Source organism: Hippopotamus amphibius, chromosome 5 (genome assembly GCF_030028045.1).
Source record: "Hippopotamus amphibius kiboko isolate mHipAmp2 chromosome 5, mHipAmp2.hap2, whole genome shotgun sequence".
Classification (NCBI taxonomy): Eukaryota; Metazoa; Chordata; class Mammalia; order Artiodactyla; family Hippopotamidae; genus Hippopotamus; species Hippopotamus amphibius.
In genome coordinates, this window is record NC_080190.1 from 165,762,797 (window position 1) to 165,778,565 (window position 15,769).

The 15,769-nt window shown below is 39.6% G+C and overlaps 1 protein-coding gene across 7 annotated transcripts in view; it reads right to left on the reverse strand.

The window, feature by feature from the left end:
• Window positions 1-15,769, reverse strand: part of DNAAF11 (dynein axonemal assembly factor 11) — an 80,438-nt gene that overhangs the window by 46,069 nt on the left and 18,600 nt on the right. For 4 of the 7 annotated variants that reach the window (XM_057735633.1, XM_057735626.1, XM_057735629.1 and 1 more), the window contains 3 exons: window positions 10,424-10,596; window positions 5,344-5,570; window positions 138-329 (listed from right to left, as the gene is read on the reverse strand). In XM_057735633.1, coding sequence (XP_057591616.1) covers window positions 138-329; window positions 5,344-5,570; window positions 10,424-10,492 — 488 coding nt within the window. In that variant the 5' untranslated portion in view covers window positions 10,493-10,596. Of the gene's footprint in view, window positions 1-137; window positions 330-5,343; window positions 5,571-10,423; window positions 10,597-11,342; window positions 11,511-11,543; window positions 11,651-15,769 lie in introns of those variants that run through there. The other 3 variants (XM_057735631.1, XM_057735632.1, XM_057735627.1) reach the window with 3 other exon arrangements.

The window sequence follows — 15,769 nt, forward strand, 5'->3', positions numbered from 1 at the left end:
CGACAAAAAGCTGAAGTTAGAAAAAGCTAAGCGTGGCTGTGATGGCTAACACTGGTTTAACACAGATAATGGGTAAAACAACATGCAATCATGAAAATGTACTCCAACACTCTCAATGATGGGAAAAAATGGGATACCTCAATTTTTCTTGTTCTTTCCGTTGTTTTTCCACATGTCTCAGAGTTTCCAATCTGGATTCAGGAGTGTACAAAGAGGGCTTATTCCAGAATTCCAGGTCGTCTTCACTCTTGTCTAATTTCTTTCTCTTACATTCCCCTTCTTGTATTTCTGGTGCCTGGATGTGGTCTTTGTTCTCTTCAGAAGATGGGCTAGGAAAGAACACAGGGCACATTAAGATCAGTAATGGATGTCTCAGTTTCATCCTGAATGCTGCCCCTTAAATATCTATACATTTTTTGTGTGTTATCTTCTTACCTTTGAATGACAAAATGTGTCTGAAAGACAGCCTATTGGAACCAAGTTGGAGGAAATTAGCGCCACGGCACTGGGCCAGGCCCCCCTTATCTATCACCAGGAATACCCCAGTAATCAGATTCAAGGGTTCGTAGACCTGGCTGATGTGAGTCACCTGGGGAGTTTTATACACAGTTCAGATACCTGGGCTCCCACTGGTGTCTCCAGTCAATTCGGAGTGGGCCCAGGACTCTTGCTTTACAATATTTCATAGGAGGTTCTGATGATCAGACAAACTCAAGGACCGCTGGGCCTTAGCAATCACCTCACCTCCAGTCTTCTGCCTTTCAACTCCATCCTCCACACTGCTACCAGAGGAATCTTTCTAAAAAGTTCAATCAGATTATTTCCAGGTTCTTTAATGATTCTCTATCTCTAAAATTCTCCAGTGGGATATATGAGACCGCACATGGTATGGTCTCTGCCCACTCCATTTTTCATGGATAACTTTGGATTTTGTAGCTTTATATGGTAATGGTGCTCTGCTTGCTTTTTTATTCATGTTTTGTGGACTGTCAGAGAATTACATGATATCTCTATATGGCATTAAATAAGTATTATATGATATTCAACATTCATTCAATACGAATCCAAGTGATATCTACTGACTGTTCTGCGTGTTAGGCACCAGACAGACAGCCCTAGTCAAGACAGACAGCAATACCACGCACAGGAGACTCTATTCTAGCAGAGAGAAAAGGCATCATTTAAACAGTACACAACCAGGACAGGCTCTCTCCCCTCACTCTCCCTAGAATATGCTCTGCTACAAAATGACATCAAATGGAAACATCTACAGGAAGCCTTTAGTACCAAGTATGGCAAATAATTAGCACTCATTACATGTTAGATTTTGTTATTGTTGTTGTTACTTCAATGAGATGACACAAAATACTCATTTAGTTGACCTTCAAATAAGATGCTTTTTTTGAAAGGAGGGACCAAAAAATACTAGAAAATGAAATTTAAATGGTATAAAGAACATAGAATAGAATTCTGCTTAGATACCTTACATATTATAAAATGCAACGAGACAGCTTAGTTAGCAAAATGGTACAAATTACTGAAAATAAATGCTTTGCCACATAGCTATGGTTCTTTATGGTACTGAAAAAAAAAAACCAATCTATTAAGGAGATCTGTAGTATTCCACAATATTTTAGCTAATCATCACTGAAATAATTGGTTTCATTCCCATTAAAAAAATTTTGCTTGGCAAACAGAAACAAACTCACAGACATAGAAAACAAACTTATGGTTACCAAAGGGGAAAGGGAGAGGGAAAGGATACATTAGGAGATTGTGATTAACAGATGCACATCACTATATATTAAATAAATAAACAAGAAGGACCTACTATATAGCACAGGGAACTATATTCAATATGTTATAATAACCTATAATGGAAAAGGCGCTGAAAAAGAATATATATATATACATATACATACATATATATATATAGAACCAAATCACTTTGCTGTACACCTGAAACTAACACAACATTGTAAATCAGCTATACTTCAATTAAAAAATTGAAAAAAAAAATGGACAAAATGAGTTTATTCTAGAAATTCAAGTTTAATATTGAAAAATCTATTAATGTGAATGCAACACATCAACAGAAAAACATGACAATCTCAACAGACGCAGAAAAAGAATTTAATAAAAATCCAGTATTCACGATGATAAGAGCTGTTCAACAACTTGGGAGTAAAAGGAAGCTAACCAAACTCTACCAAAGCCTCACAGGACTCGTTATACTTGAGGAGGACTTGGAAACATTCTTTTAAAAGTCAGGAAGAAGACACTGATATCCATTCTTACTGCTGCTCTTCCACCCACACTGGAGGCTCAGAAGGCACCGTAAAAAAATAAAAAGCAGAGGTAGAAGGATTGGAAAAAAGATTTAAGTTGCCGTTTATTTTTTAAAATGTGTTTTTCTACATAGAAAACACAGGATAATCTACACACTAACTACTGCATCTTTTAAAAAAGTTCAGCAAGATTGCTTAATACAGTATCAGTATACAGAAACCATTTATCTCTATATACATCAGAAAGTCCCAATTACAAGTCTATTTTTAAAATCCCATTCTACAAGATACTTAGAAATAAATCTAATACAAAATGGTATAAAACCTTTACAGAGAAAATTACAAAAAGTTATTGAAGGGCTCAGAAGAAGGTCTAAATAAATAGAGCTATTCCAAAGTTCAGCAAGGAAAGAATCAATGTCCTGAAGATGTCAACCTTCCCCTTATTAACATATAAATTAAATGCAATTTCCATCAAAATGACACGAGGGATTTGGGGGGAATCTGAATGCTGGATTCTAAAATTGTACAGAAGAGTAAAAAAAGAGTCAAGAACCACCGAGATTATTTTGAAACATGAGAATATCTCCTACCAAAGATCGAGATTTATAGAAATTAAAACCATGTGGAGGAACTCCCGTGGAGAAGTCCAGGGAGCCCAGAAATGGGCCCATGAATCATGAGAAGAGGGCACGTAATACGGGAGAAGAACAGCGCCTTAATAAACGGGGCGGAAAGAAACCACCCTGTGAGGGAAATCATTAGCACCCTCGCCCACAATGTGGTCAAAGTTAATTCCAGATAAACAGATATGACACTAGGGTATTGAAAAAATTTCATAAGCAAGATCAAAAAGTATAAAAATAAGTTTACATTAATACCTCTAAATTCTATAAAACAGAAGCACTTATCAAATTCAATGACAGGTCACAGACTGAGAGAAGATATTTGCAAAGCTCATAACCACTAAATAATCTGCATCTAAAATATAAAAGATCCATAGACTAATAAGAAAAAAACCTGTACAACTTATTTAAAATAGGCAGAGTTCCTGACTAGCAGAAATCTGAATAGCCAATAAACATAAAAGAAGACATTTGAGATACTGAAACTCACTCATAATTCTAAAAATGGAAGTTAAATAAAATATTAGATGCTATTTAAAAACCAACTTGATTAGCCAATGTTTTAAAATATCACACTGTCTACTACTGGCAAAGAATAGGAACACTCCTATACTGCTGATATATGAGTTTAAGTTAGTACACTTTAAAAAACAATTGGGCAGGGACTTCCCTGCTGGCACAGGGGCTAAGAATCTACCTGCCAATGCAAGGGACACAGGTTCGAACCCTGGTCCAGAAAGATCCCATATGCCACAGAGCAACTAAGCCTGTGTGCCACAACTACTAAGCCTGCACTCTAGAGCCCGTGAGCCACAACTACTGAGCCCACGTGCTACAACTACTAAAGCCTGAATGCCTAGAGCCCGTGCTCCACAGCAAGAGAAGCCACCACAAGAAGAAGCCCGAGCACCACAATGAAGAGTAGCCCCTGCTCACCGCAACTACAGAAAGCCCGCGTGCAGCAACGAAGACCCAACGCAGCCAATACATATATATACATACAGGAAGACCAAAAAAACCACAAAACAACAATTGGGCAATGCACATAAAGTTGAAAAGGTGCTTATAATTAACATATGGCAATATATTAATTTCTTTAGTGAATACACTACAGAAACTTCCATACTTTGCACAAAGAGACATGTGCACTATTGTCTGAGAAAACAAGAAAGGGAAAACCACCTGGAACAGGTACCCAAAGAGGGATGGCTGCATCAGGGCTGATCTTCAGCTCACACCCTCCCTCCCTCCCTCCCTCTCCTTCTTTCCTTCATCCTCAAAAGAGGGCTACATAGATTGGTGGAGCTGGTGCATATTCTGATTGGTCAGAAATAAAGAATTACTCCCTGTTAAATATTTTGAATATCACCTCTAGGATAAACTGTGATTTATTCATTCGATAGAATCTTATACCACGGTTAGAACGAATGAACTAGTTCTATGTGTCTTCATATGCATAAATCTCAAAAACGTAATACTGAATGAAAAGCAAAGCTGTAGAAAGATATCATTCATGTTAAAAAAAAAAAAAACCATAAAACTACTCTTCTTTAAAGAGGCATAATTATGTAGTAAATACCTTATGATACGGACGGGGTCAACATTATACCAAACACGTACTAACTTTAGGATGGTGGACACCATGGAGGGTGAAAGGAGGAGAGAGATGAGGAAGAAATACTTAAGGAGCTTCTCCTCTATTGATATTTTATTTCTCATCTTTAAAGAAAAAGACCCAAAGCAAACATGCAAACTATTGACATTTATTATTAACTGTGGGTGGTTAAACTATAGCTGCCTGTTTATGCCTTTAACATTTATGTACATCTGAAATATTTTATAATTATTTTCTCAAGTTTAAGAAATTCTGTTATATTAATAAAAATATTTAAAGCTTTCGTTGCATGGAATCAAATCAACTGACTACAGTGCAATTTCCTTAAAATAAGCATGAAAAATTCATGTGTAAAAATGACCAATTAGGGGCTTATTAATCATATTAAAGTGGATTCATTATATAATTCACAAAGTAGAACATCTTATGATGCAATCAAAGTTACTCAATTTATAATAATGTGATTTGCATTTAACTTATCTAAAATATTCCTACTTTATAAATCAAAGTACACCTGTTAATTCATCTTTCCTGTACATTTTTTAGAGAGATTTATCTGAGGATACTTTTAAATGCAAATTAAAGTTGCTAGTTTGAAAAGGCTTTTTTAAGGGAGGAAAGCCTCACAGAATTGTCACAAACAATGGGATGATCATACACAGTCTTCACCCAAATTTCACATCATAATTTGTTCTTTAAATCAGTTGTCTGGAATATAAGTGACACTGTGAACACCTTGGGAAGAGTACTTTTTAACAAAAGTTTTGCTTTTAACAAAAGTTAACTAGAAAGTACACTCTATTAAGTTACATACAGAGTAGCACTGATGTCTGCGTACCAACGTCCATCAAAGCCTGTGAGACTTCCCTGCTTCTCGCCTTTGTTTTCCTCCTCTTGCAGCTTCCTCTGAGCCTCTTCCTTGTCCTTGGCTCGTCTGAGGCAGTAAGCTTTCTCCTGCTCTCTTACTTGTTGTTCAACTACCAGAAAGTCCTGTAATGCCTGAATCCTTTCTGAACGCTCAATTTCTTTACCATCCAACCACTGGAATAAAAAACAGCCAACACAGTGCATTTATTCAAAACCTGCAATTTGAATCAGTCCCAAGTGGACTTTGCTTGCAAGATCAGAAATAACAAATTATGCACCTTAGTGATATGGAATTAATAGCAAAGTAATTAATGGGAAACATCAGAAACTTTGATTTAAATCAATGTTTACCTCATATAATTAATACAGTTTACAAAATACCTTTACTGGTAATAATAATGTCTTCTGTTGAAACTGACTATTAATGACACGCCCTCAAAATACATTAATTTTATAACTGCTTACTATGTAAAGAATTTCAGTGCCTCAAGTCAAGTCCCAAATGCTCTCTGTGAAAAAGGGGCCTTGTACATTACACAAAATTGAGCTCTACTGCAAATGAGCCCATGTTCTACCCTTGACAAGACACACAGTGTATTATTAATTCTTATGGTCACTGTTTACATCTGGTACCTCTATAGTGATTTTTCCAAATTTTTGCAACCCAAAATCTGATGGTTCAAAGCTACCAATTTAGAATACCTACTTTTTTACTGAGCCTTATTCTACAAAGAGAGGTGAGGTATTGAGAAAAGTGTGGCAGGAAGAATAATGGTCCCCCAAGAATGTCCACTTTCTAATCCCTGTGAATGTTACCTTCCATGGCAAAAAAGACTTTGCAGATGTGATTAAGTGAAGGATTTTAAAACGGGGAGATTTTCCTGGATTACCTAGGTGGGCCCAATGTACCCACATGGGTCTTTATAAAGGAAAGAAGGCATGGAAGTGTCAGGGTCAGAGTTAGAGAGAAGTCTGAAGATGCTACACGGTGGGCCTTGAAGATGGAGGAAGGGGCAGGGACTCAAAAATGCAGGCACCCTCTAGAAGCTGAGAAATGCAAGGCAACAAAATTTCCCCTGAAGCCTGCAGAAGAAGCAGAGTCCTGCCAACACAGCGATCTTAGATTCCGACCTCCAGAACTAAGAGTATATATCTGTGTTGTTTTAAACCACTGAGTCTGTGGTCAGTTATTATCGCAGCAAAAGGAGGAAATAGCACAAACAAATACAAAACACACAAAGATGGAGTTAAATATAAATTTCAAAAAATTATCAGGAGCAGTTAGTTAAAAATCAAAATTATAATGTTGCTATTTGGAAAAGAATAATTTAAAGTAGGTTTTGGTCATAAGAACTGAAATGGCTGCTATAGATGGGCATGAGCTTGCTGGTGGCCAAAGGAAAACAGAAAAACATCATCGGTGAAGCGATTTTTGCTGTTTTTACTGACAAAATATACTCGTTTCTAGCTTCTTTCTAATATTTAGTTCTACAACACATTTCTAAAGTAGAGTTTCTTAGTGGAGATCTTGAGAGCTGTCATGCATTGTTTCTGTTAGAAACGTGTCCACACTTAAGAGTCTTCACAAAGCTGTCTCTTCTAACATCCTTTAGTGATGATAAAATCCAACTCAATTAAACCTATTCTTTAAGGTGATAAGTAATTGTGGTCCAAGTACTTAGGGTTTTTTTTTTTGTAAGTAACCTAGTTTAAGCTGGGGTTAAGATCTAAACAATTTGGAAAATTCTGGATAAATATAATCTCTTTTACTGGAATTTTGATGAAACACTGGGAAGAAGGAGATACTCTCTTACCTGTATCTGGGATGTAAGGATTTACGTATTTACTTTAGATCTATACTATTATTGTGTATAATATGTAATATATATATATTTCCTTATTCTTGGGTTAAATAAACATCGATTTAAAGTAAACCTACTGTTTCTAAGAGATTATGACAAATGAACCCCTTGTCACCAATACAGGCAGCAGGCATATTGGGAACTGATGACAAATTGGAGACGGTGTCACATATATGCTAGCACCTGTTCTCAGGGCCTTCTTATTGGATCTCAGGTTTTTGATGACTTTTGTTAGGTAGTTTTCAAAATTGGCCCAAGTTTCCTTCAGTCCAAAATCACATCTAAATCCGAAGTCCTCGTGAACTGAGAGATTAAGTTTTAGGCTGTGCATTACAGCATTTCTTGGTCTTTCTTTGCTTATGGTTCTTGCGACACAGAAGCAGAGTGTCTATGTCTGTTGATAATAATTGTGTATGTGCTACAGCAAAGAAGACAAAGAGAGACTAAGATTTATTGAGGGCCTCAGAGAACTCCTTTGAAGTAGGGATTATTAATCCACTTTCGATGAGAAAAATGAGGCCTGCAACTCGTGGGTCATGAAGACATGAGTCATATCCTGGTCTGTCCGCTATAAAACTTTTCCCAGTGGGCTACAGTGCCTGTTTACCACCTGGAGCGGCTCAGACGCGAGGAAGAGGATACTTGGAAAGGGCTGAATCACCCCACACCTCTTCTGTGTGTCTGTCTAAATAACTACTCTGTTGTCATGAGTTAAATTGTCTCCCCCCAAAAAAGTATGCTGAAGTCCTAACCCCCAGCACCTCAGAATGTGACCTTATTTGGAAATAGGGTCCCTGCAGATGTAATCAGTTAAGATGAGACTATTCTACAGTAGGGTGGGCCCCTAATCCAATATGACTGTGTCCTTATGAGAAAATGGGAGTGATGCTTCCAAAAGCCAAGGAACGTCAAAGCTTGCCAGCACCCACCAGAAGCTGGGAGAAAGGCATGGAACAGATGCTCCTGCACAGACACAGAAGGGCCCAACCCACACCTGGATCTAGAACTTCTAGCCTCCAGAACAATGAGATAAATTCCTGATGTTCAAGCCATCCCATTTGTAGAACTTTGTCATGGCGGCCCTAGGAAAATAATACCTCTGTAACGTGATTCCTTTCAAGGAGATCACAAGCTTTCAATGAAACGGTAACTAAGATTCTAAAGTTTATCAACCTATTTTTAAACACTAGTAAACACATTTATGAATCCTATTTTTCAAAGAGAGGCTGTTGCCTGTTGTAGCAGCTGAATCAGAACAGTCTTTCTGAAAGGAAAGACTTGACCTGAAGCCTGTACATTAACCCGGAGAGAAGCAGTGAGTGTGGCTGCAGAGTGAATGGTGGGCTTTTAGGCTCAAAGCCCACTGGGGTCACTTGCCAGGTGTGTCACCTTAAACAAGGAGCGCCAGCTTTCCCAGGCCTGGCTTCCTGATCTCGGAATGCAACTAATCATCTCCCTGCAAGGGTGCGGGAGGCTCAGGGACGCTGTGTCCAAGGCGCCTGGAACAACCCTGGCCGGTGTTTCTGGCGCTGTCTGATGGCTCACACATACCACCAGCACGAGCCCTGCAGAGCTGACGGGGGCCCAGCTGTGATGACGGCCCCGGCACCCTTCCAGGGAGAGGGTTCACAGCATTCGTTTCTCTGAAATCCTGGTTCTCATCAGCTCATTTTTTTAGGAAGTCATTGTACAATGATGATCAGCCTGGATTATGTTTGAGCTACTTTACTGCTCCTTCTAAATATATATTCTAGATTCAATTACCTGAGTCACTCATTCTCTTAATCAAAGAAATTTTACATGAGAAGAAATGTGTTCTATTAATCCAGCAATTTTGACTACATAGAACACAGCAGTCTAAAAACAAACACCCTCTGAGGATAGAGGGGAAAGGCCTGTTAGAGAGCCAGGGCCTCCACGCATTCTCTCTGCAGAAGCAAAATGCTGCTCCTGTGGCTGGAGGAGGTCACTGAGAGGACATGACCGCTGGGTGGCCTGTGAGCTGGACCGGGGCAACCACAGGCTCCTCGTCCCCTCCCCTGTCCTTGGAATGTATGCTGTGCCCATCGTTCCTACACTAGGAGCTGTTCCCAGGGTACAGCCTTGAGAGAGTAAGGTTTTGTTGAGACCCTCTGAACGGAGTATGTGACTGAATCCAGTTAAGGCCTCTCTATAAACTTGTAAGATTATGGCTGGCGGATGCAGAGATCTACTTGTCTTGTTGCCCCAAACAAGCTTGGTAAGTAAGTTTCCTTGCTTATTAAACCTGCCACCTACTCATCTGGAGTCCTACCTCTTTCTTTGCTCTCTCCTTGCCCTCCATGTATGGAGGCCAGTTTCAGATTTCACCTGGAAAGTTCCTGAGGTTTCAAACCAACACATGCAGGTCAGGAACTCTTGGAATTACATGAACATTAATATTACTACTTAAATATTCTCAGGTGTGTGATTTCCCCTAGAAACCATGTGTTGTTTCCCAGTTCCAAAAATATCAGATATGGGGATATCTGGCACAAGACATGAACACACAGAGCAGTGGCTCTCAAGTGAGGTTCCTGGACAGCAGAGCACCTGAGAGCCTGTTAGAAATGCAAACTCTTGGGTGCCCATCACCTACTGAATCAGACACTCTGGGGGAGGGGCCCAGGGAACCCCATCTAAGTATTCCAAAGCATAACAGAGTTTGAGAATTAATAACAGAGAGAATGAGTTAATAGAAAGCAATAGTAAAAAATAATAATTAAAAAATCACCATAGTTTAAGACTATGAAATACAGGGACTTCCCTGGTGGTCCAGTGGTTAAGACTCCATGCTTCTAATGTAAGGGGTACGGGTTTGATCCCTGTTTGGGGAACTAAGATCCCACATGCCTCACAGTGTGGCCAAAAAAAAAAAAAAAAACTAAAACAAAAAACAAAACAACAAAAAACTCTGTGTTCTGAATGAGAAAGGAGAAAAGTATGCAATTTATTTATCAAGGGTTTAGTAAAGCTATTAAAACAATTTCAAAAGTTTAGTAAGCCAAAGAATTAGTTTTGATTTTCTGGCATTTTCCATTCTCTAAAACAACACATTCTCTAAAAATGCTGTGAATAGATCAGGAATCACTGTAGTTGCTTGTTTTCATTTTTCTGAGACTTCTGTATCACTGTAAAAAAGTGTACCCTTAGTTGTTGAAGAGTTGCCACCACGAACTGTCTGTAGCCGTCAAAGTCAGCACAGGGATTTCCCATGAGGAAGAGCTCCTTCAGGTGGATGTTGTGTTGAAGCGTTTTAACGCTGCTCAGCTCTCCAATGAAATTTACCGTCAAGTCAAGCTTTGTCAGTCCTTCACATCCTATTGAGAGAAATGAAAAGAAAACAAAGCCAGAAAAATCACACAGGTAGTACAATGTGTACAATAGCATATGATATAAATAACAGTTGCAATATTTTAAGTCCGTTGATTAATTGCATTGCTTACCAAGAAGTGGTTTTTCAGAAGTATCAAAAAGGCTTAGTCTTGACTCACTTTTCTATCTGTGTCTCCCCTTACTTTCAACTCCTTAGTTCCTCCAGCTGAAGGAAATAATTTTCCAGCCCACATCCACAAGCTCTAGGCTCTTCACGTTTGGATGTGGTCACTATCTGGCGTGAAGAAAGCCAGGTATAAGCTGCTGCTAGGGTGGGCACTGCATCAGCACACAGCCCCCTCTAGAGAGTGCACTGGAATCTGTGGTCCTGAGGATTTTACCAGGTACCTGAGATGAATTTTAGTTAGGACTCATCTCAATGCGAAGGCTGATGGCAGGAAGTTTCCCCAAAGAAACAGCATTTCATAAAATCAATGCATCAGGATTAATATTTGCAAAGTCACCTAAAAGAGACAGAATGGCTCCAAGACCACCAAGAACACCAAGAACTGAACTGAAGGTATCAAGAAAGGTGAAGAATAAGAGTTCGGCCGAGAGGGATGATAGAAAAAGGACGAGTCACTGGACAGAGTTTGTAGTAAATCTGACCCATCCAACTTCATTACTGAGATAGCCAGAGGCTATAGAAATTTGAACCAATTTGAAATCGGAATTAACTCCCCTCACTCACATTCCATGGGAAGTTGGTAGTTAGGAGTGCAGACTTTGGAACCAGACAGACCTGAGTTCAAGTCCTAACTCTGTCACATCCTTGCTGTGTGACCTTGGAAAAGTCACAAGCCTCAGCCTTCTCATAATGTAGTTATAATAGTATTGGTGCCCAATTCAGAGAGAGTTGTGAAGACAAGTAAAGATGATTCATGTAAAGTACTTAGCACAGTGTCTGCCACTTAGGAAGCTTCAATGACCATTAGCTAGGATGACAACCAGCCCAGCGAGGACTCTTCTGATCCTCATGTGGCTTCTTAAGAGATGTGCCTACAGGGAAAGAAGAATACTTACTGTCCCATGAGCAGCGAGTTTGCCATTTCTCACTACGAGCCAAGGAAGAGCTGACCTGGTTTCTACAGCAGCCCTGTGGGCTAGATTCACATAAGGCTGTCTCCCCATGTGAGTGGCTCACGCATGCTGGGTTAATATGGCAGATTTGGTAGCTGTCAATATCTAGAGAACCATCTCACACTGACAACCTAGTTCCTCCTTGTTCTGCATTCATTTCTTCAAACTTCTACACACTCTACCTTTCCCTCAGGCTTCCTGATTATACACTGCTTTTTTGTCATTGTTTTGTGGCTATATAACTTAGGGTAAACTTTGGTTCCTGGTATCTTATATTAACTTCACCAATATGAACTTGATCCTGATTGGTTCATAGCTCTGCAACTGTGTCACCCATGGCAAGATTTTTCTCATTTCTGAAGGCTGTATGATGGAACAAATCTCACTGAATGATATTGTTCTCTCCCCTTTACTTGATTCTAATACCTGTCTCCACCTTGTCTAGAATTCCACGTTTCCCTCCTGTCCAGTCATATCCAAACCCAGTCTCTTCCAAAGAAGTTAGTTCTACCTTAGTGCTTCCAGATATAGGTCCTTACCCTATATTCATCCACCTGTCCATCTATCCATCCATCCATCCATCCATCCATCCATCCATCCATCCATCCAGGAGTTAGTGGGTACCTATGTACAAGTTACTGACCCAGGTCTTCAGGATAAAGTGATAAAAAATATCCATGGTATTTTACTTTAAATTTGTGTGCAATGTGGAGAAAGGAGAAAAAGATGAGAATTCCAGGAAAAGAAAATGTAATGTGCAAAGGCACCAAGAGGTGAATCTAGAGAAGCAGGCAGAACCCAGAAGTAGGCAACGCCCACTGAGACATCCTAAGCCACCCTGAATCTATATTCACTGGTTCCTCTTTCTCAAGCCCCACTCATTTCACCCACTGTTCCCGGCTTCCACACCCAACATCCCACTAGATCTGCTCCTCTAAAGGTGGCTTCATGTCGACAAATCTAATGGACCCTCTCCAGTGCACTGCGTCCCTAGAAGAGTCTGCTGCTTGTGGCACAACCGACTACGGGTTGTCTCTTAAATCTCTCAACTCTCTTGAAGCAGTGATGCTACTCTTTCCTTGTTCTCCTTTATAATGCAGTCTATTCCTCTGGGTCTCTTCTACACACTTTTCCACGGCATCCATGGGGATGTAACCCAGATTGCCATTGTTGACCCTATATTCCCTCTCCTAATGGTCTTGATGACAACAGTCATGCTCACTGCTTTCACCAACGCCAGATTCTGGTGCCTGCCAAACAATAACCCCATGTCTAACCATCCAACTGAGCTTCACACTCCTGTTTCTACATGCCTGCAACACATAGCACATTCAACATGTCCACACCGAATTCTCCATGTTTTCTCTCACTCTCTACTCTTCAAGACAGCTTTTCTGCCTTCTTTGTGTCTAAACTCTATTGATGTCATCACCATTTTGGTATCAGATGTAAGTCTGACACCAAGAGTCAAGTCAGGGTTAACTAGGAAATTAACCTAAACTATTCTCTTAGCCCCTTCACGTCATCAGCCATCAAGCCATGAAGATCTCAGCTCCTAAACTCTTCTCACGTGCTTCTTGTCTACTGTAATCCTGTTACCAATGTTCCAGTTCAGGTTCTTATCGCCTTTTGCGTGAAATATGGCGTATCTCCCAACTTGTCTCCCTATGTTGAGAACACAGGAAAGAAGGAAGGAAAGAAAGAAAGATGGACAAAAGGAAGGGAGAGAGGAAGGCTTATCGAAATGGCTTCTCCTCTTCCCTGTATTTCCTTTCCCTACCCTTTCCTGCTCTTCCCTTCCCTTCAGAACAACTAATTCCTAGAATGAGAGTATCAAGAAAGAACAGAGGATGCAGGTGTGAGCGCGTTATTTGGAAATATGTAGCAGAAGAATGAAGGGGAGTGGATGGCAGTTGCCTCTAGGGAGCAGGACTTGCGGGCCTGGGGGCATTGACAAGAGGTCTGTTTTTCAACACGAGTACAGATATCACTTTGACTTTTGAAACTGTGTGTTGTATTACTACGGTAAAATGTTATTAAAAAGACGAATATCCAAAATGCACAACAAAAACTAAATAATTTTATACATTCTAGATTCAGCTACATAGGTGAAGGAAATTCAGTAACTTCATATCTTCAAAAATAAATTTTAAATATATTGGCAAGGTTATGAGATAAAAAATATTTTTTTTTCAGCATTCAACCCTTAAGTAGTTTTTTTTTCTCTTGATCCAGAATTTCATTGGGGAGGAAAACGTCCCAATCAAAAACCTCAACTGGAAGCAGGTAATCTGTACAAAGCTGTTCAGAACACTTCTACTCACAAGAGCCAACATAATTAAAAACACTTCAAGTGCCAAACAATGGTTACTTAAAACACATCAATATACTTGATAATTTAGTCATTAAATCACAATAATGTGAACTCAGCCATTATAGGAAGAATGAATATGAAACTAGACATATAAATATAATTAAGTTTATATCTCTGTGCCTGTATGCTTGTTTTACATTGGCAAAAAAAAAATGTTAGATACATTTTATGAAGCGTAAAGATATATTTGGGGTAGTCTGACTTAAGATACAGGTTACCTGGTATTTCCTAGGTTGACTTTTGGAGACTCTGAAAGATATTTTAATTATGTTTTTCTTCCATATGAGAAAAGACTGACATTTGAAAGATTCCAACAAGCTCAAAAATTCAGGCAATTTTTGGATTTTGCTGTAATTTTGTAGATGCAGGACCCTCCAAATGTTCATTACATTTTTCGAAGTGATGAATCTTAATTTTCCTTCTACTTGGCCTACACGTAAGAAATTAAACCACGTCTGCCATTCAGAAGAACAATTCTTGCTGAACTAGCCAGGCCTGAGAAAACCTCCTGTTTGGAGCTAGGGTACCCCTGCCTTCCATCCCCCGTTCTGTGAAGATCCAGCTCAGTGGCCCACGGGGATCTGAAAGTCACTGAAACCACCACGCTGATTTCCCAAGGCGGGAGGATTGACACTAATAGAAGCCCCACCTCTCCTTCCAGGTTTTAGGGTGGGAGAGGAGGAGGGATGGAAAAAAACAGGCACTTTATTTATTTTATTCTGGTGAATCCACTACAAGGGAAAAAAAAAGGATTACAGTTATGTTTTACTATCTGGCAAAAGAAACAAATAAACAAAAATTCAACTTACGTTTAAAATTATACTGAGATTTATATATATGGAATCAAAAAAAAAATGGTACTGATGAACCCAGTGACAGGGCAAGAATAAGGATGCAGATGCAGAGAATGGACTGGAGGACACGGGGTCGGGGGCGGAGGGGTGGTGGGCGAAGGGGAAGCTGGGACGAAGTGAGAGAGTAGCACAGACATATATACACTACCAACTGTCAGATAGATAGCTAGTGGGAAGTTGCTGTATGACAAAGGGAGATCAACTCCATGATGGGTGATGCCTTAGAGGGCCAGGACAGGGAGGGTGAGAGGGAGTCGTGGGAGGGAGGGGATATGGGGATATATGTATAAATACAGCTGATTCACTTTGGTGTACCTCAAAAACTGGTACAAGAGTGTAAAGCAATTATATTCCAATAAAGAGCTTAAAAAAATTATACTGAGATTTAGTCAAGCAGGTGAGCTGAGTATAGATATCCAACTTCCTCCTCTCTACCTCAAACATTTAAAATTAAACAAAAAGTGCATATTTGCCAAAAGATAAGACACCCATACCTCCCTACTGCCCATCTCCCCAAACATATCCTTAAATGACCCTGAGCGTCCGTGTTAGAGTTGGAAGGCAGAGCATGGAAAGGAAGACGTGTCCACTGGGGACTAAGTTTCCAAAGCTCAAAAAGACAATAGTGACAATGCTGCCCTCTAGTGGTCAGTGGCCAACACATACCGCAAAAAAACAACTCTCCACATCCTTTCAGATACTTTCTTAATGAAAATAACAAGCCCTGGATAAGACAACTGAGAGTGTTTAAATTATTTCTCTGACATTATAGACTTACATTTCACTACTACAAAACATATATAGAGAGCA